The sequence below is a fragment of the Malaya genurostris genome, chromosome 2 (genome assembly GCF_030247185.1).
Source record: "Malaya genurostris strain Urasoe2022 chromosome 2, Malgen_1.1, whole genome shotgun sequence".
Classification (NCBI taxonomy): Eukaryota; Metazoa; Arthropoda; class Insecta; order Diptera; family Culicidae; genus Malaya; species Malaya genurostris.
The window spans coordinates 49,783,305-49,805,379 of record NC_080571.1 but is presented as its reverse complement, the minus strand read 5'-3'; the positions used below and the strand labels follow the sequence as shown (position 1 = coordinate 49,805,379).

The following is a 22,075-nucleotide window of genomic DNA, read 5'->3' as shown; positions in this document are numbered from 1 at the left end:
ATTTTTATTTATTTCGTGATTGATTAGGAGCTTTAACTAATGTTTCAAATAATGATTAAACCTGTGTGGAAAATGACTACACAGAGAAAATTTTTTTTTTTTCCTTACATCTTAAAAATATCAATTTTCTCCAGAAGGGCTTATTTTAATATTTTCTTCTGATATGTTGTAACATACAACTGATGTAGTTTATTACACTATGATTGAAGATGGGAGAGTAACTATCAAAATAGTGTTTTTTTTTTTTTTAACAAAAATACTAATTTTTGGAAAATGCTCTGCATTTTGCAGTTTTTAAGTTTTTCAACACACTAACACAAGTATCAGGTGTACAACTTTGCTTCCGCCGTTTTCCGATAGGTGACTGTACCGGCTGAGGCTGGTTAAAATACATAGATGATAATGCCTTTAAAGTGAGTGTGTACAGTGCCTAACGAATTGTCATCGCCGTTTCAGTGATAGTTGTTCTCGTTTTTGTATTATTCACGCTCGAAAATGTCTGTTTATGTGCAAAATTCTCGCCAGTTGCGGGAATTTTTACTTTTCTGTTACAATTCGCAAAAAAATGCAGCTAAAGCGCATCGAATGCTCTCAGAAACTTACGATGATGCTGCTCTGAGTAAAAGAACATGTCGGGAGTGGTTTCAACGATTTAAAAATGGTGATTTCGATGTCCAAGACAAACATGGTGGTGGAAGAGAAGAAACCTTCAAATATGAACAACTAGAAGCATTGCTTGATGAAGAGCTCTTAAAACCGAGTGAAACCATCACAGGAGATCGCTACCGAACGCAACTGATGCGTCTTTTTTTTTTTTTTCATAAATACGTTTATTTCATAGGCAATATACATAAGTTTTTCTTCGCCGTGGCATCTACAATACATAGTACTTTAAACCTAATACATTTCGAATATCCTATTAGTATGTTGGTATTCATTAGTTAATCTAAACACTGTTTTTATCAAGCGAGTTGCTATTATAAATTACATTAAATGAAATACATTTATTTTGTACATGATCTTATAACTATTTCAGGTTTGTTTGTATCAGTTCATCACTTTTATTTAATATAAGATAGCTGGCTATTGGTTGAACTCATGGAAGAGAAAACAATCTAACATAAAATAAAATTTAAATTGGAACTCCAATGGACTTAATGAAATAATAAAGAAGTTTCATGTAAGGAACGTCACGAAGTGATGCGTCTTAGTCGCGCGCTAAAAGAAAAGCGGCCACAACATCAAGAGCGATATAACAAAGTCATCCTCCAACACGACAATGCTTGGCCTCACATCGCAAAAGTGGTCAAAAAGTACCTGGAAACACTGAAATGGGAAGTTTTGCCCCACACGCCGTATTCTCCAGATGCCCACTTATTCCGTTCGATGGCACACGGCCTGACTGATAAACATTTTCAATCCTTCGAAGAGTTGGAAAAATGGATTGCTTCATGGATAGCGTCAAAAGAGGAATCCTTTTTTCGAACCGGGATCCGGATGCCGGAAAGATGTCGCTAGCGATGGACAATACTTTGAATAATACATCTGTAAGCCCTTTTTCGCAATAAAGCTTTTAATTTTGGAAAAAAAACGGCGGAAACAAAGTTGTACACCTGATACAAAATAAAATTTGGTTGAATACTACCGCTTTACTAAAAATAGTGGATTTTTATCTTGTTAAAGTATCTTATTAAACTATGTAAAATTAAAAATGACGAAAAAAATTACGCTGAGCAAGCATGCATAAAGTGGTTTTCGTGGTTCGAATTTGGGAATTTTTATATGGACTACAAGAAAGTTCCGGAGAACATAAAAAGTGCATGTGGTGGGATCAACTGGGCGCTATTTATTATGAGCTACTCAAATGCGTTTGGACAGAGCATTGAATGAAAAGGAGACGCAATATGAAGATCTTCATGGCATAGTATTTTTGCATCATGACAATGCAAGACTCCATGCTTCGAAAGTTGTAAAAGCTTATTTTTACAATCAGTGTTCATTTTTTTTTTCGACAATATTCAGTGGCTGAAGCTTTGCACTCAAAGAAAATGCTCTCGACGTTGTTCAATATGGAAAAAATACAAACAATTAGACCCTTCTCAGAATTAAAAATCGATCCCAAGGAACTATTTGATTGTATTTTTGCATCATGACAATGCAAGACTCCATGCTTCGAAAGTTGTAAAAGCTTATTTTTATAATCGCTGCAATGAAAAGTTCTGCCCAAGCCGCCATTTTTACCTGACATTGTTCCATACGGTTGCCATTTGCTCCAATCCATGGCGCATAACTTGTCAGGTCAGCTTCAAAAACTACGACACCACCAAAAATTGTCGAATCTGAGGAAAAGCAATTTTTCAAACGTGGTATCCGAGTCTTAGTGGTGGTATATAACGATGGACTATACTTTGAAAAACGGTATTGCAATGATACTCTCAATAAAAATCATGAAACTTTAATACTTTATTCCAACGCCTGATATATTATAAAAAGATATTTATAACGACATTTATATAGGTGTTTTTTGTTATGTATGTTATAAATATTCTGATTTTATTTATTATAAAGCCGTTTATTTAAATTTTACTCACACCGACTTCACTTACAAAAGTCTGGCCCTTGTTTCTGTGATTTTTATTGTCGACCCCGTGAACTATTGGAAATAACCTTAAAGGTGTAGAAATGTGCGGGATCGAATAGTGTTTTCTGAAAAGTAGAGAAAAAATGCTATAACATCAAAAACTATTTAACAGTGGCAGCCCTTTCCTACCTATATAGAACTCTAATCGCAAAACATCATCATTACGTCATATATTTTGTATGGAAGGATGAAAAGAAAGTTTACAATACCCTATCTTTGAGAGGATATGGAGAGATTATTTCTTATTCAAAAATTTTTATACTTTAAATTGTAATCCTTCTCTTATCTGAGAATCCAAAAAAATTAATATAGTGCAGGAAAAAAATAAATTAATTTTTTGGATTTCTGCCACCTTGGCATCACTGTGCGTTGGTGAGGACAAATTTTCTTTTCAAATCAAAACTTATTTCCCACTTGCGTTGGTATTGGGTGGATTGCGAATTCGCGCTCTTCGATGTTTCTTTCGATATTCCACCAACGAACTGGTTCTAGTGTTCATATTTCTTTTTTAACTTTTACGAAAATACACATTTTTGAGTGTAGAGTCTAGCCACAAACATGTTAAATACGACCCCGAAAAATAGCTCTTGTGTCGACTCCAATTTCCTAGCAGTGTAGTTTTCCAATTGTCATTTTATGTTACTAGCTTTACTATACTTTACTTTACCTCAATGGTTCACAGTTCCCGGCTCCGGAACATGACCGAACAAATTGTAGATTTCCAGTATACGCTGAGTCGTCGATCTGTACTCCCGCTGTACGTGCATCTTCCCAGCGAGTGCGAGGTCAACCCCGCAGTTGATGGCAGGCTTTCTGCTTTCGTCGGTCATTATCTCTTCCGGCATTCTTGCTACATGTCCAGCCCGCTGTAATCTACCGTGTTCTATAAGTAAAGAGTGTGTTAATTCATAGCACGGTAGCAGATGTGTGAGAAAAAGTAATCCACAATGTCCACAATATATAACAAAAAGAAATCAATAGAAAACATTACTGAAGATACCGCTTTTTTTGGTTCCAAATCGTCAACTCAGATGTTTTGCATAAAAACTCTAAAGCGCAATTTATATGTAAAGCAGTTTGTCACAATTAAACACAAACAAATGAAATGAAATTGGTAGTTATGACAAATTCGAAATAATTCATTCCATTGCCTCCGAGAGACTCGTACCTCATACTCAATAACTCAAACCAACCTGACATCTGATCTCGAATGAATTATTCGTACCGGACCTCACCCAAACGCAACCGTAATGAAACATAACAAATGGCTATGCATATTCCACCGAGAGCAGGCGACTCATCAGCTCGGAAAATAAGGGAAAACGAAATTCACTCCTGTGCTTCCGGAACGTTGCTCTGACTGACTGGTAAGTGGACGACTTTTCGCAGTCTCTCAGGCTTCTACAGAAACGAACCGAGGCGTAGCTCACTTCCATCAAACTGTTGCTTTCTTTTGCTCCGATCTGTTCCTGTCTGCATCACCTCCCCACCACCACCACCACCACCACCCGGAAAACACAACAGAAGTATCATCAGAGATTTATGAAACTTCAACTTGCCAGCTTTTTCGCATCGTTGTTTCATTTCCTTAACTGCATGACAGAGGAGTAATAATGTTCACCTAGTTAGCGAAGGACTAGCGAAGGAAACTGGTTGAGTTCTGGGCTTGGTCTGGACTCGGTCTAGGGCTATAAACATCCGAACAACGCATTACTCTGGCGAACGGAACCGAAAATTTTCACATCAAAAATTCATGCGAGGGAAGTAGTGTTTTGTGTGTGTGTGTGTGTGTGTGGGAGTGTGTACTTTTACACTCCTAATACCAAGCCTAAAAAAGTTACGCGAAGCACCAAGCCTCAAAAAAAGTTGGAACGGTAACTTTGAGCTATCATAGCTCAGTTGTTACTTGACCAATTTCGATAAATTTTACACCCTCGAATTTTGTGAAGTTTGTAGATTATTGTAAGTATATCATTATTGACGATCGTTCAGGAAAAACTGATGAAAAGCTGATTTTTCCCGTTCCAAGTTTTTTTTCAAGCTCAAAACGTGCCCTATCTGCATTTATGCGGCACCTGCATCGCGAATCGGATATTGAGAACCTCAACTTTACCGAGTCATAACTTTTTTGTTAGTCAACCGATCTTCAAAACTTGTTCACCATTGGAAAGGTACTACTTCCAGAAATAAAATACACTGAAAAAAAACTAAAAATAGGGTTGTCTACCCAAAGTTATAATGAAAACTGTACATAGATGACCTAAGAAAAAAAGAGACTTTTTACAATGATCGTAAATATCTCGAAATTCAAAGCGATGGCCTATAGATTTTTACACATCATTCGATTGCTATCGATACCAGCTACAATTTTCGCTCAACTACCATTCCTGCACAAGCAAAAGAAAAGATTAAAAAATCGATGAATTTTGTAAATATATATGAAATTTTAATTTTTTTTCACATGTTTGTATATAATTTTTTTTTTAATCAAAATATTGGAATCATTACCAGAAACAATGTATTGATGATCAAAATTATATGTCCGTTCGAAGAAGCTCAAGAAATTTGGTACAAATACAGAGAATTTCTATTATTGGGGAAATTTTGCCAAATAAAATCAAATCAAAACTTTGAAATTTTATGACATATATTTTTTTATTATTTTAGTTCGAAATTCATTATGAACAAAATTTACAAAAAAAAAACTGAAACTTGGATTTCACTTAAAATTTTAAAAATTTTAGTAATTAACCTAAAACTCTAAAAATAGTTATATTTTTGTATTGGACAAACGATCCAAACAATTTTTATGCACAACCCAAACGCAACTGATAACTACTAAAATTCTGATTTTGTTGTAGGTTTGCCGTAGAGTCTCAAAAAGTAGGCAAAAGATCGGAAATTTTAAAATTTCCGAGTTTAATTGCATTGCACAGTGGTCCGGATCCACAATTTAGGGGGACAAAAACATTTGTGGCTTTATCTTATACTATAGAGCTATGATATCTTCAAAACAAATTATCAGTGAAGATAAGCCATATGTCGATGTACATAGTATTAGGGTGGCTCTTATTATTAAGGTGATCCAAAACTTATTTTACGGATGTATTGAGATATAGGACTGCATTCTTCGGCAAAATTGTAGATAAACTTATATCGAGCAGCTTTGCTGAGGACACCATAGTAGTATCTGCAACGGTTTTAGTGTTACAGCTATTTTTAAAGAGCAACTTAGGGTGTTCCTCAAAAAATCAGATTTTTTGCTCTAGCATTTAAATTTTTCTCTTTTCGTATAGGTATCTTTGAACATCTTTTAGAGTTTGTTAAAACCAATTTTTTAATGACTGGCGTATTCAGGTAGCGTTTTCTGAACCGAAGTTATGAGCAAAACTAGTTCAAAAACAGGTTATTTTTTAACTGCTATATCTAACATTGAGGCAAACGAAAAAAATCCGTTTCTTGTGTTTGAAACAAAAAATTTCCGAGTATGTTTATAATAAAAGGCGGAGGAGATATTTTTTAAAAAATTTTTAAAATATGTTCAAACATTGGGTTTTTTCTTTGAAAAATATTCGTATCATGTAAGTCATTTGTTAACTATATATGAAAATAATTTTTGTTCTAAACTGTTAAATTAATTCAAGTGCATACTCGGGAAGAAATCGTTCTGCATTCTTCGAGGAATGCAGAATTGTGTCGCTTTTGTAAAATCTTTAAGGCCTCTCGGTGGTTGGAGGTTTTATCAACCGTGCATTTTGGCACCTGCAGATCGTTCAGCATTCTTTCGGGGATGCAGGACGATATATTTCTTTATGTTTTGTACTGTTTTCCCACCTCACCCAATTTCGAATTCCCTTCCATGTTCTTTTTATCCTTCCCTTCCCATTCCTGAGAAGCTACGGCAAGGCACGAATCTCCAAATAACTAGCGGAACATGCCACTTAAGCCAATTAGGTCTGATAACATAGGTGTAGGGTTTCACTCAGTAAAAAGCATTCAAACGAAGAGGTTGCTTTTCGAGACGAAGATAACTGTAAGCTGCAAATAGTTTGGTTGGTTGGTGCTAATCGCAAAGGTTGCTGCAAAGCTAATATTCGGGGCGATTCCAGTTTCATAAGTACCTGAAATAGTGGAACTCACTTCATTGAGAAAGATGGCCTAACCGATTTGAGAACTGTTTCATTTTGTAGGTCCCGGGTTGGCGGTTCAGGGTATAGGGCCCTGGTCTTACAAGCCAGTTGTCGTATGTTCGAGCCCCGACCTGGAAGGATTCATAGTGTCAGTAGGATCCATAGTACTAGCCATGCAATGACTCTGTACACTAAGAATCGGTTGCGAAATCTGTTGAAACAGAAAGGCCAAATTCTACAAAAGGAATGTAATGTCAGGACATTGCTTTTTCATTTTGTAGGCTACACTAGTTCATGTACTAGGTTTCATGTTTTTCAAAAATCAAACAGAACTGTTTGAAGAATACATTTTTTATATATGAATGCGAGAGATATGAGAAAGGCATCATTACACAACTAGGTGAATAAAAAAAAGTTTTACTTAATTTCGTGTGGTTTTTTGTGCTAAATTCGGAATTCTACTTTCTCTTAATTGTTTACTAATAGAAAATTCAAATAATTTTCGAATTCTACAGATTCCGAAATAATTCTAAGTTTGTCATATTTAAATTTTAATATTCTATCGATTATAATTGATGTCGTTTAGAATAGCGGGAAATTTAAGATATATGTTTTTGTTCTTAATTGCTTGTAAAACAAAAATCAAGCAATAATTTTTTTTTAAATTGTAGTTGGTTTCTTTTGCCATGGGTTAGTATATGAAATTCATATAGTTCTAACATACGTTCTATTTCTTATTGTCATTAAAATAATTTAAAATTTGTGTTGTCACAAAATTTATTTTATTAATGAAAAACAAATTCTACGTCTCTTTGAAACAGATGAAATCAAAACGGATTCCAATATTTTCACTTTGATTTGCAGAAACGTTGGAAAGCAATATATATCAGAAATTTTGAAATTTCCGATCTTATACCGATTTTTTGAGATTTTACGGAAAATCTAAAACAAAAAAACTAATTTTAGTAGTTATCAATTCCGTTAGGGTTGTGCATGAAAATTGTTTAGATCTTTCGTCCAATTCCATAATTATTTTTAGAGTTTAGGTTTATTTACCAAAATTTTTAAGATTATCAGTTAAATCCAAGTTTCAGTTTTCTTGTAAATTTTGTTCATAATAAATTTCCAATTAAAATAATAAAAAAATATATGTCATAAAATTTCAAAGTTTTGATTTGTTTTTTTTTTGCAAAATTTTCCCAATAATAGAAATTCTCTGTATTTGTACCAAATTTCTTGAGCTTCTTCGAACGGATATATAATTTTGTTAATCAATACATTGTTTCTGATAATGATTCTAATATTTTGAATCAAAAAAATGTACATGTCATCGCTTTAATTTTTGAGTTATATACAAACATGTGAAAAAAAATGAAAAATTCATATATATTTATAAATTCATCGATTTCTCAATGTTTTCTTCTGATTGTGCAGGAATGGTAGTTGAGCGAAAATTGTAGCTGGTATCGATAGCAATCGAATGATGTGTAAAAATCTATAGGCCATCGCTTTGAATTTCGAGATATTTACGATCATTGTAAAAAGTCTCTTTTTTTCTTAGGTCATCTATGTACAGTTTTCATTATAACTTTGGGTAGACAACCCTATTTTTAGTTTTTTTCAGTTCATTATATTTGTGGGAGTAGTACCTTTCCAATGGTGAACAAATTTTGAAGATCGGTTGACTAACAACAAAGTTATAACTCGGTAAAGTTGAAGTATTCAATATTTTCTATGCGACGTTTATGCCACAGGAAAGAAAATTGGAAAGCAGATAGGGCATATTGAGCGTGTGAAAAAAACTTGGAACGGGAAAAATCAAATTTTCATTGGTTTTTCTTTACCAATCAACTCCTACAAAGTTTTTGAATCAATCTACGAACTTCACAAAATTCGAGGGTGTAAAATTTATTGAGATTCGTTGAAAAACAGCTGAGCTATACCAGCTCAAAGTTACCGTTCCAACTTTTTTTGAGGCTTGGTATTTGGAGTGTTAATGAAACCACCTACGGGCGCGCCCTTATTACAAAACTACCTGTTAAAAAGCATAGTCTTTTTTTGCATTTTTTTCCACACCTGCTCTTGAAAGATGTAGTTAGATTTATGTGATGTATTCGTGGCTAGAGCGAAACCCCCCGGACGCGTTTGATGTCGAATGGGTTTCGAGAGTTGAAGGGCGCCATTTTCAACCGAAGAACAGAAGTGTCGTGTTCGGTAGTAGCAAAGTCAGCACAAAACGAAAAGCAATCCTTTCGAAACGACCTGACTTGAAATGTGTTTCGACGAGAAACTTCGCAATTGACAACGATGTTAAATTCCGAAACATTTCACAAATCTTTCAATTCGATTCAATGACGCATGAAACTCATTCCGAAACCGAAGCAATCAAATTGTTCACTGGAAAACATTATCCGGCAGTCCGGTGGAGACGCGTTATTGCATTCCTTTTAAAAAACCGCTAACGAACTTTTGAGACCGTTCCTCGTACATCCCTCTCCAGGCACCCGTCGAACTGACTGACCAAACCCCACGGTTCGGGCACGGATTCCCCCACAATAACGAACAAATTCATAGCATAACTTCATTTAGAATAGTCGAATCAAAGCCTGGCTTGAACATCCATTCCGTAAGTGTGCCGTTTTGCCTTCCGTGAAGTAATTTGCATATATTTTGCCTCCACCATGTTCCAACAAACTCGGAGGAAGGAATATCGTGCGAACGGGGCCACAGGGGGCACCACGCCCTGTCAATTGCCACATCCCTGGCTCGACGGCTCCTGCTGGGCTTAGTGGAGAAGAGAAGGGTGGGAACTCTGTCAGTTAAGTTTGTACGTTCGAGTCGCGTGTACCTTCGCGAGGTACCGCACGAAGTCCTTTATTTTCAGGGGAGAAGTTTGGATACCAATAGGAGCAAAATAATACCGCTCGTAACGATGCGAAACATTCCATTATACTTTTTTATTGAATTATAACAAGCGTGTTTTTACTGCACATAGTCTGGCGGCAGTCGTGCTGCGCTGCTTCGCTCCTTGAAGGTGGTGCCCAAGAGTAATAAAATAAAATGGTGGGAAAATCGATTGTTCGAGCTTAATTTCCAGTGCTATTTGCAGCTTCACGGGCCGGTTTCAATACTGGAATGTGTAGTTAATGGGGTTTTTAAGTACAGGCTCACTCTTTCCGCGAAGCGGCAAGTTTCTGTGATCAGTTTTGTCTTTATGGAAGATAAGTACTGATATCTCATGAAATATGCAAAAAAAACGAGCCTGCCGGAATTTCGTTCAACATAAGGTTAACCGCTTTTATATGACTAAATTCCGATTCTAGAAAGGAGCTAAACGAGTCATGATTTGGGGAAAATAATATATTTTCATGTTATGATAATACACCATGATTAATATTTCTCGGATCATGATCAATTCGAACTGATTTCGATAAAATTTAAACGTAACGCACTTAAAGTTGTTGGGTATAACTTCAGGCGTTTTTCTGCTACGATGGTAATTTTTGCAACATAAATTCAGTGAAAAGCACCACGAACTTCTTTTAAAATGAAAATATTCTGTTTTTGAAAAACGACGACGCAAGAGATAACGCGTTTACTTGCGTTCATTACTTCAGTTTTGATTTTGTGTTTTAGAATTTAAACACTTAAACGAACTGCATGAAAAAACACGAGTGAATCGAACCTCTTAAAAAGAAACTCTACATCGAATTCTTGCAAAAAAATCGTCTTGTTCATAATATTTAAGCGCATCAATACAGCTTGTGTTGTTATATCTACGAAACAAATTAATCAAAGTGGTTGAACAAAATATTTTTCTGATTTTCGTTAGATGGTGTTCCAAATTCACAATCGAAATAAACGCTAGCTTTCAGAATATTATTCTAGCAACAACGATCACATCAAATATGTAAGAATACATTCGAACAAAATGTAACATTGATGTTTGTCAAATGAAAAGCGTAGCCGTGCTTAGTCTCTTATGATGTCAATTTTCGGGTTATTATCTCTATTTTTGTGTTATGTTGGTAAAACAACACGATTATTATTAAGGATTGTCTGCTTTTTGCTATACCATTAATCTATTAATCTTGAGGCAGAGGGTTCAAAGTGATATCCGGGTAGAAAATTAGAGTTACGAGCTTTGAAAGAAATGCACTCTTCAAGTAACGCATTTTCGAACCATGATTAATTTTCGTGGGAGAAGAGTTATTGCTCATGATTTCATGATAAGTTAAAATGATTGGTTTCATGATTTTCTAATCACAACAGCATTAACGGATTTCTTTCCGTGTATTGAGAGCGGTATGTACTCGTAGTACTATTTACAGAAAATTGACATACTGTGATAAGATCTGTAGAAGAACATGCTCATTCAAAACCTCCTCGAAAAAGGCCTTAAGGTCTACTAACATAACCGATGATCCATCCAAAAACTACCTGAAGTTCAGACCTTAAGATTTACCAATGTAACGAAGTGCATTAACTATCTTTCAATGGAAGAACTCCCGCCAGAACTTCAAGACTCATTGTATGTGTCGAATGCATGCAGCCTAAAGCAATTCGCAAACAACGATATTGAATTCGCTCTATTTTAATAATATGTGAGTTTGCAGCGGAACGAAAGAAAACGCATCCATATTCCATCACTGAAAGTATCGTTGTCTGATACAATTTTATTGGATCTTGCGGATGAGCACCCCACCAAGATCCTGTTATTGTTCGAAGAAAATTTACTCTTTGTTGGCATTTTGTTATCAGATAACTAATGTGTCTTCCCCACGTGCATTTGGAATCAAACCACACCCCAAGGTATTTGAAAGTCAAAACCTGCGCGATCATTCTTCCCATCAAATGAAGCTGAAGCTGCACGGAATGATGCTTTCTTGAAAAGACGACCAGCTCTGTTTTCTCCGCAGAGAATTCGATACCCAGATGAACAGCCCAAACGGATAATTTATCTAAGGTATCTTGCAATGGTTTTTGCAGATCAATAGCTTTGGGTTCAGTAACTGAAACCACGCCATCATCTGCCAATTAGTGTACATGGAGCTACGAGACAGCTGTCAATGTTGTTCACGTAAAAATTAAACAGGAACGGACTAAGGCATGAGCCTTACGGGAGACCCATGTAGCTAATTCCGAATGTTGCTAATTCCCCATGTGAAAAATGCATGCACTTCTCTGACAAAAGGATATGCAAATAATTATTTATAACCGCTGGAAGTCCATGTTGGTGGAGCTTATCTGAAAGAACATCAATGGAAACTGAATCAAATGCTCCTTTAATGTCTAAAAATACAGATGCCATTTGTTGTTTTTGAGCAAGGACAATTTGGATGTCAGACGAAAGCAATGCAAGGCAATCATTCGTCCCTTTATTTCTACGGAAGCGAAACTGAGTATCTGTCAACAAGCCGCTCGTCTCGACCCAAATGTCGAGACGTCGAAGAATAATTTTTTCGAACAATTTTCTAATGCAGGACAACGTTGCGATGGGTATATATGAGTTGTGATTGGAAGCTGGTTTCCCCGGCTCTTGAATGGCGATAACTTTCACTTGCCTACAGTCAGGTGGAACAATATTTTGCTCAAGAAACTCGTTGAACAATTTCAACAAACGTCTTTTTGCAGAATTGCAGGTCGGGTAGATTCTTCACCAAGTTGAATTTAATTCCGTCGAACCCAGGAGCGTTGTTGTTACAAGACATGAGTGCTATGGAAAATCCCATCATTGAAAAGAGTCTATCAATAGAACTATTATTTGGAGGAGACTCCCGAATAATGCTCTGCGTGGAAACAGAATCTGGGCAAACTGTCCTAGCAAAGTCAGATATCCATCGGCTTGAGTATTCCTCACTTTCTTTTCCTACGTTACGATTCCTCATCCGTCTGGCCGTGTTTCAAAGAGTGGTCATTGAGGTTTCTCTTAACAAACCTTCGACAAAACGTCTCCAATAGCTACATTTCTTGGCCCGAAGTATACTCTTGTACTTGGTTTCTAAAGTCAATAATTTTTCAAAATTTTGGGTAGTTCCTCCTCCTCGTTTAAAAACGTCTTGCAAGCATTTTGTTTTGCATTGTTAGAATCTGAGCACTCTTTGTCTCACCAAGGGTTTGGAGGCCTTCTGTTAGACGATGGACCAAGAAATCGTTTGGTTTGGGCTTGTTCTGCGACCTCCAGAATTGAGCGAACGAGGAAGTCATATTATTCAGGTAGAGAAAGCTCTTCCATTGTATTTAAAATACTACATATACTACTTTGGTATTTAATCCAGTCGATATTCTTTGTCAAATCATATGGAATATTAACTGAATTAGCAATGCCTTCGTTACTGCTAATTGAGATGATGATTGATAAATAATCGCTACCGTGTAAATCACGAAATACTTTCCAGGTGCAATCTAGTCGAATTGAAGTCGAGCAAAGAGATAAATTTAATGCACTTGGACGTGCAAGAGGTCTTGGGATCCGTATCATGCTACCCATATTTAATACCGTCATGCTAAAATTGTCGCAAATATTATATATTAGAGATGATCTGCTATCATTGTAAACGGAACCCCACATCATTCCGTGCGAATTGAAATCTCCTAAAATCAAACGTGGAGCAGAAAGGGCTTCGACAATTTCATTAAGCTGTCGTTGTCCAACTTGAGCTCTTGAAGAAATATATACCGAAGCAATGCAAATGTCCTTTCCTTTAATGTTTATTTGACAAGCAACAACTTCTATACTAGAAGTCGAAGGAATGTTTAATCTATAAAAGGAATAACATTTCTTTATTTCAAAAAGCACTCCACCATACGGAGAATCTCTATCGAGACGAATTTGAAGCTATGTTTGATGTAAGCCATGTTTCGCACAAAGCAAATACATCACATTTTTGACTATGCAACAAAACTTTAAATGAATCAAGTTTTGGCGACAATTCCACTGCAGGTTAGTGAATTAATCATTTGCGGCGGATGATAAGTTATCAATTAAATGATACAAACCCTGAGAGAATTTGCCATTGAGCTGATAACTACTTCGAAAAAGTTCTAGCTATTGGAAGGAATACCGTTATGAGGGTCTTTAGGGGTTCAGAAATATTTATATTCCAAAAATTTTTGTTCCCGTCTAAATTTTTCGAAAGTAAACTTTTACCCGTTTTTACAGAAAATATAATTGTTATTATGTGCTGATTCCAGGATAAGGATAATTTGATGAGTTTTTTTTTCTACTTTGCGTGTGAAGTTGCATTAATCGAATGAAGTCATCTTCTCTGTAATGTTGCCAACAACTCAAAACGTTCAATCCGAAATGTTGAAAGTTCCTTCATATTGTATTTGACAGGTCATTTGCTCGGTTGAACAACAAAGTTGTCATTACAAATGAACAGGTGTCATCACTCTGGTTATGGACACTCTAAGGGTGAAGCCAGAGTGGGAGCGACAAGCGACGCGATGCGTAACGCGAAAATTTTCTATGCATAGTAGCCATAGTAAAAGCAACTAGAAGTGATGCTCAAAAGCACCAAAGGAAAAAAAATTGACATTTTCATTCGTTGTTAAAGTTTCGAAAGAATGGATTTGGACGAAGAGTTTTTTTTATGTCGGATGTCGTACGCAACTATTTCTTCGGAAATCATAAAAGAGTTCGGAATTCATTCCATTAGTCGAATCAGTAGAAAGTTCGGCGAATATCACCATCTGTATAAAGAACTGCTCACAGATTCTCAAAAATTTTCCTAATATTTCCAAAACTTCTTCACAGGAACCTGTTTCCGGTAATTACGATATTGTTGATCCCTGTGCGCATTTCGTTTAAAAATAGCACCGATTAGCGCTTCAACATCAATCGAATTATCTTGTTCCGCCATGACAAAAATCAATTCAACCTCTGTTCGCTCGTAGATCGCGTGAAAAACTTTGCACGTGGTCGCTACGTAACGTATCGTGTTTACTGTGACATGCATGGTTATTTTTTTTTAAATGGACGAAATTTGGTCGTGCTTCGCCATGCGGTCCTTTAATATTCGCATCGCGTCGCTTGTCGCTCCCACTCTGGCTTCACCCTAATTTAGACTGACCCAAGAAGTCTTATTATCATTACCATTAAATTGGTGACTACAGAAAATTAGTACTCATCGGTTCATGATTTCACAGGAATGGTGCAGTCGGTGAAATTTTTCTCACGCTAACTTTTGAAAAACAAAAGAAAAGTAAAAGTTTTTGTGCAATTTTGAAATAAATTCAACAGGGAAGACGACACAGTGACAAAATATTTCAAGTTTCAACCACTTTTTCATGTTATTTTGTTATATTCTTTCCAAAATATTTATAGGAATTGGTACGGAAGCGACATATATTGAATATTAAATTATTAGTTTGCAATAGGTTGAACACTTAAAAACAGGTTACATGGAAATTAAAATGCAAAATAACTTGTAAGTAAACGACTTTCAAAGTAGATTCTTATTGTCGGCCCGTTATCACAGTGAACTTTCTGTTTTCATTTTTTAAATACTTCAACACTGCAATTTAGGTAGCTTTGGAATCAAAAACATTCTTTAAATTGATAGAAGTGTACTGTCCATGTTTGACTTAGTTTGGCAATCAGGCCGTGACACGATTGTTATAGCAATCCATCCAGTTAATTCTGACAAAGAAACACTCAAAAAACCTTCGCCTCAATGACTAACAATTGAGTCAGTTCCATTAGGGCGAGGTTCCCGTCTTACTGAAAATGGTATTCGAACGATGATTGATTGATGGTTAATCGTAAAAGCGTAAATTGATAGCCACAATAATTTTCATCTATCCATCCTGCCATCGTCCTTAGCCGTAATGAAAAAGAAGGTCTGGAGTATTTCTTTTTTTTTTTGCTCCTTAGCAAACACGCAAACATGAACCTCACCTACTCGGAGCTCGATCGGAATTCGCTAAGCTACCGCCGGTTCGCGTGCGGAGCACTGGTAAGTAAAGCGGCTGGTGATAAGTCCTGGAAACAATCAACCCAAATGGCAGGCTTTAAACACTCGTGGCATGCCATAATTCCACCGATGAAGGAGGAGGCAAACCTCGGAAAATTAATTGCCAGTCTGAGGACGTTCCACGACGTCTGCCCCAGACCACCGTCATCAGTCAACAGTGCGTATGTCGCGCGGCGTCATATGCTGACACCGCCCGCCCCGATCGTCACAACTCACATAATTTCACGAGACCGAATAAATCACACACCCCGACACGGGAGCCAACCGGAGAAAAACGCAGCAATCATATTAGAGAGCTTTTTCGCTTTGCAAGGATTCGTTTGTGTTTCACTTTTTCCCGTTTTTTCTCCCGTTTTTTTGCCGTCTTGTCCCTGGTCACCTGGGAAAGGATGATTTCTATGAAAGCTAGTGGATAAGCTCATCGTTCAACGCCGCAGAATACAGGAAGGAAGTTTTGAAGTGGTTTACGGTGCAAAATGAAAATATAACCATTTTCAGCAACTGAGTGACACTCGAATGAGACATTCTATTCAGTTGCTTGCCCGATGGAATGAGTTGAAATTGAGGTGAAGGAGCAAAAAATAAAATACACTGAAACGCAGCAAGAAATCTGCTTCTTTTGGGGATCGGATTTGTAAAGGCGGAGAAAAAGAGGTGAAAACGCATATTTTTCTTACCCGACGAAGCACAGATTTCTCCGGTGATTAATTTTCGAGGGAATACCAGAAAAAGCGGAAACGGAGACGACATTTTCCGTGTCCGGTCGGTAAGTGGTAGGATGGATGGAGGTACTTTCCTCAGGATTGTTGTACATTTTTGTCGAGCTTTTCTCGTGCTATTTGCTTACTCTTTCAGATGTCAGCGCTAAGACGATTTGAAGAAATTTAATCACCGTTTTTTTTCTCTCTTTCTCTCTCCACCAACTTTTTTTTTGCAGAGCTTGCGCGCGGCAGCAATAGGGTTGAAGATTATCAGATTCAGAAAGGTAGATATGAATTGAATTTTCTTTGCTTGGTATATTTACTTTCAAGAACGTTTTCGAAATGAGTTGTATTCAGGTTATGGTAACGCGGGGGTAGATTGAAACTTGATGACCATCAACGGTGAATGATTTTGATAGAAGTCGAATCCTTCCGATTGAAACCGATGTTGTTTTCTAAAGATTGGCAATATTCTTGCTAATCCGACTTGTTTATGAAAACGTTATTTGATGAAGACAGCTATGAATCATTCTGTATCGATATCTTGTGTATGTGTGTGTACATTTGTAAAGATTGTCTGACTCGTTTGAAAGTTACTTTTGGGTTATGAATCATGTTCAAGACTTTTGGTTCCGGAGATATAACGATATAAGTCGACGAAACGCGTTTTCTTTTATTCGCACTTTTCTTTCAGAAAGTAATCAATGATCAAATTCAGGTGTTTGCATATTATATTTAGCATATAATTCTTCCATGATGATGATGATGATGATGATGATGATGATGATGATGATGGTCCCACCTCATACCCCTACAAAGGTGTGAGCAGAACGAGTTATCTAAATGATAATTAATATTTTTGCCCATATCTTAACCAGTAAACAAAAGAAAACGATCTGATTAAGCTAGCAGGTATTGATTCTTCTTCAAAAAAACGACTGACCACAAAATAACATTCAAATATTTCACTGAACGACCGAAATTAGCTCTGCGCCTAATTCGTATTACTGTTTTTGAATTAGTTGATTTTAACAACAAAATTTCCAAAATAACTATAAAATTAGTTAAAATTGAGGATTTACTTTGCTGAAAAAAACTCTTATTTTTAGAGAATGTGTTTCGTTGGCGAATATTCTGGACACAAACCAGCAATATTTCAATCCAACACGAAATTCTCATTGACAGCTAATTTTGTTATTAAAATCAGAAAGTTTGTTTCTATTTATCTATCACCATCATTACTGAAGGACAGCACAAAGAAAACAAAAATGAAATTGGTTTTATTAACAAGTTTATTAGCCAAAAACTCATGAGAAGTGTCAAAGCAAAACAATCCATTAAAAAGCTAAAACGGACAGTCTTGTTGAAACTGCTTGCAAATTGTTTAGATGTTTTTCGCATGTGTTACGATATATCCATATATAAATTTGTAAAACGTAGCTATTTCAACATATATTTTAATATTATTAAGAGAATTTGAATTAAAAAATCTAAATCAGCAAAAGTAAGATTTTTTTAGTTGTCTTAAAAAATAACTAACCAACATCAGAAAATCAACTAATTTTTTCGCCAAAATGCTGATTTCGGTCTTTCCGTGAATGAATGGTCTTCCAGGAAGTATACACGCAATTGTAATTGTTTCGTTGGATCTAATGATTACTTTCTGAGTTATACAAACTTTTATTTCAAAATCTGTTGTTTTATTTGACAATATCTGCCACAATTGAAAACTAAACATTGTTCCAAATTCAGATACCTTGTCGTATTTTTTTAAAGCCCTGATTATTGCAATAAATATCTTGGTCTAAAAATTTAAATAAACAGTACGATGAACAGCCTTTCAAGTCACAATCCTTTAGAGAAAAACATTTATTGACGCAGAAACACTAGTGTTAACCCACAGTAAAACACAATCTATATTGTTAATATTGTTTCAATTCTGTTAACTTTTTTACGAGAACTTTACTATGGAGAATTTATGAATAAATTTTGAAATACTAACAAACACTAAATAACTCAAAAATAAAGTTTTCTTAAACTTTCGGAACAAACTCATCACACTTGCTTCCCTTTCTCGTACCCGCGACGCCGGTTTTGAGGTCGTCAGACATATATCAATCTCGGTGTTCAGCAGGACGAGTGTGATGGTTAAGGCGAAAGTCACTTTGCAAGCGTATGGGTAATGTTAATATTGTGAGCGTAAAATTAAAGTCTTTTTCCAAATTTGATCAATTAAAACTATCATATAGTTGAAAGCAAAACAAATCAGTCGTTTTTGTTTAGAATTGAAATGTTTCATTTGGTTGAAAACTGCTTATGAAAATTTTTTTGGTTGCAGGTTCCTTGCACTAACACACTCCATGTGCAAATAATACATTTCAATGTGGATTTCCTTTAATTTTGCAAAATAAAAATTTACATGTCTTTTATTATTATTTCATCCAGAGCTTAAAATTGTCACGCATTCTCAATTAAAGAATCCAAACGCCTCATTTTCAATATTTTACTCTCTTATTTGTGAATTACCGACACCAGAACAAACGAAGAGAGACGAAGCATTTTCGTTTCTTATTGATAAAAAAGAGAGTTTAATTGCTGTGACAAGACGAAACTAAACTAACATCTGCAGGAAGCATCAGCAGAATTTCAATTCTCATTCTTTCATCGATGTATTGAAAATCTGCGACGCTTGGCTATAAAGAGTGATATTAAAATATGACAAATTGAAGTAATTACACCCCAGAATCTCTTTGGAAAACAAAACTACTGCATATTCGAGCACTAACAGGTAAATGTCACTGTGAAACCTTTTCCTGCCATTTTCGATTCTCAAAGCATCGGTTGAATACCGACACTGCATGCTATGGGATTTTCACTGAATACCGCAAATGAGTGAAAAGGGAAACGAAAAAAAAAGAACACAATTTTAAAACTACTCTTCCGCTTATGTCATTGATTGGCCATACATTTCGTTCTCATAGTATGCAAGCGAAGCTGAGAGTGACATTAATTTCTCGTCATTTTCGTCTACTTTCAGTCAATGAAAATGACTTTTATTAGCTTTGATTCTAGCTGAATAGAAACCTTTGCTTCAGCTCCATATGATGGGAAGAATGATCCAACAGGTTTTAACTTTTAAATACCTCGGGGTGTGGTTCGATTCCAAATGCACGTGGGGAGGACACATTAGGTATCTGATAACGAAATGCCAACAAATAGTAAATTTTCTTCGAACAATAACAGGATCTTGGTGGGGTGCTTATCCGCAAGATCTAATAAAATTGTATCAAACAACGATACTTTCAGTGATGGAATATGGATGCGTTTGTTTTCGTTCCGCTGCAAACTCTCATATTATCAAACTTGAGCGAATTCAGTACCGTTGTTTGCGAATTGCCTTAGGCTGCATGCATTCGACACATACAATGAGTCTTGAAGTTCTGGCGGGAGTTCTTCCATTGAAAGATCGTTTTTGGGAGCTTTCATCGCGACTGCTAATAAGATGTGAGGTACTGAATCCCCTGGTTATTAATAACTTCGAAAGGCTAGTTGAGCTTCAATCTCAAACAAGATTCATGACAGTATATTTTAACCATATGTCACAGGAAATCAACCCTTCAAGATATATTCCTATCCGTGTCAGCCTCCTAAATGTCCCTGACTCAACTTTATTTTTCGATACATCCATGCAGCGCGAAGTGCGTGGAATCCCGGATCATCTACGCTCGACGGAAATCCCAAAAATATGTTCAAGTAAGTTCAGGCATATTGACTCTGAGAAAATGTTTTACACGGACGGATCGCGAATTGAAGAAGCGACAGGGTTTGGTATGTTCAACAATAATGTTTCGGCCTCATTCAAGCTTCAAGAACCTGCATCTGTTTCTATAGCAGAGTTAGCAGCAGTTCATTATAGCTTGAATGTAATCGTCACATTATCACAAAACCATTATTTCCTCTTCACAGATAGTCTGAGTGCAATTGAAGCCATTCGCTCAAACATGACTGGCAAGACTGAACCGTTTTTCCTGGGTAAAATAAAACAGTGCCTGAACGACATATTGAACAATAATTATCTAATCACTATAGTCTGGGTCCCGGCTCATTGCTCCATTCCTGGCAATGAAAGAGCCGATATTTTAGCCAAACGTGGTGCTATTGTGGGTGAAATTTATGAGAGACCGATTGCTTTCAACGAATTCTATCGCTCGTCTCGCCAAAGAACACTTGCCAGCTGGCAAGCTTCTTGGGATAAAGATGATCTGGGTCGGTGGATGCACTTAATTATTCTGAAAATATCGACAAAGGCTGAAAATATATTCAGGGGACTGGATGTGAGTAGGGATTTCATTCGTGTGATGTCCAGACTCATGTCCAATCACTACACGTTAGATGCACATCTCCTTCGAATTGGGCTCTCCGAGACTAATCATTGTGCTTGCGGAGAAGGTTATCGGGATATTGATCATGTTGTTTGGACATGCGTGGAGTATCGTGATGTCAGATCTCAACTAATAAATTCTTTGCGTACCCAAGGTAGACTATCCAATATCCCAGTTCGAGACATTCTTGCTTGTCGTGACCTTCCATACATGAAACTTATTTATCATTTCATAAAGAAAATTGGAGTTTCAATTTAATAAAGGCCCCTTTTAAGACTTAGATCTGATTCCAGCTGCGTCCATGAGTTCAACCAATAGCTAAATTAGAATAAAAATTATGTAATGATACAAACAAACTCGAAACAGTTTATGAAATTATCAACAAAATGTCTGAAAATAACAGCTTATTTTATAATTTATAGAAGTCAATCGTTTGGTTCAAATAATATTTCCGAGTAGATTTCATAATTAATGACGAGTTACCTAAGATGATGTTTAAGTAATAAGAGGAATATGTTTTAATAAATTTAAATCGTTGTGACTATGTTAGAATTAAATTAGGATAAGAATTTTATGTAAAAGTGATGCTACGGCGAAGAAAAACTTATGTAGACTGCCTTAAGAAATAAACGTATTTATGAAAAAAAAATGCAAATTAATCAAAATTTGTATTTAAACCTAGAAACATACTTTATATTTGTTTGAATATATTAATTATTGAAAAAAAGAATGTTTAATATTTTACTGTTCACGCGCCTTCGATAAGCTGGTTGCACTGAACATATAAATTCGGTAGAATCAGTAGGTGCAAAAGCTACATTTAAACGTGTTTCCAACTACAACATCATTATTACTGTACGAAATGAAAATATTAGTTGAAGGCATCAAATGTTAATAAGCAAAGTCCTGGCATTACATTCCTTTTGTGAAATTTGGCCTTTCTGTTTCAACAGACTTCGCAGCCGATTCTTAGTGTACAGAATCATTGCATGGCTAGTACTATTGGATCCTACTAACACTAAGAATCCTTCCAGGTCGGGGCTCGAACATACGACAACTGGCTTGTAAGACCAGCGTCCTATGCATTGAACCGCCAACCCGGGACAAATGTTAATCAAATGTTAATTACCAGCAAATTTTGATTGCTTATAGTGAAGTTACATGGCAAGGAAAATCGAGTCCGAATAATTGCCAACCTTCGAATGGTGCCCATTTCCACACCACATCCATCTGGTGGAACATT

At 36.1% G+C, this 22,075-nt stretch overlaps 1 protein-coding gene across 3 annotated transcripts in view; it reads left to right on the top strand.

Moving 5' to 3' along the window:
• The window catches only part of LOC131427979 (zwei Ig domain protein zig-8-like), a 530,197-nt gene that overhangs the window by 97,146 nt on the left and 410,976 nt on the right, over nt 1–22,075 (top strand). For all 3 annotated transcript variants that reach the window (XM_058591597.1, XM_058591595.1, XM_058591596.1), the window contains exon 3: nt 16,687–16,734. In XM_058591597.1, the coding sequence (XP_058447580.1) occupies nt 16,687–16,734 (48 nt within the window). The remainder of the gene's footprint in view (nt 1–16,686; nt 16,735–22,075) is intronic.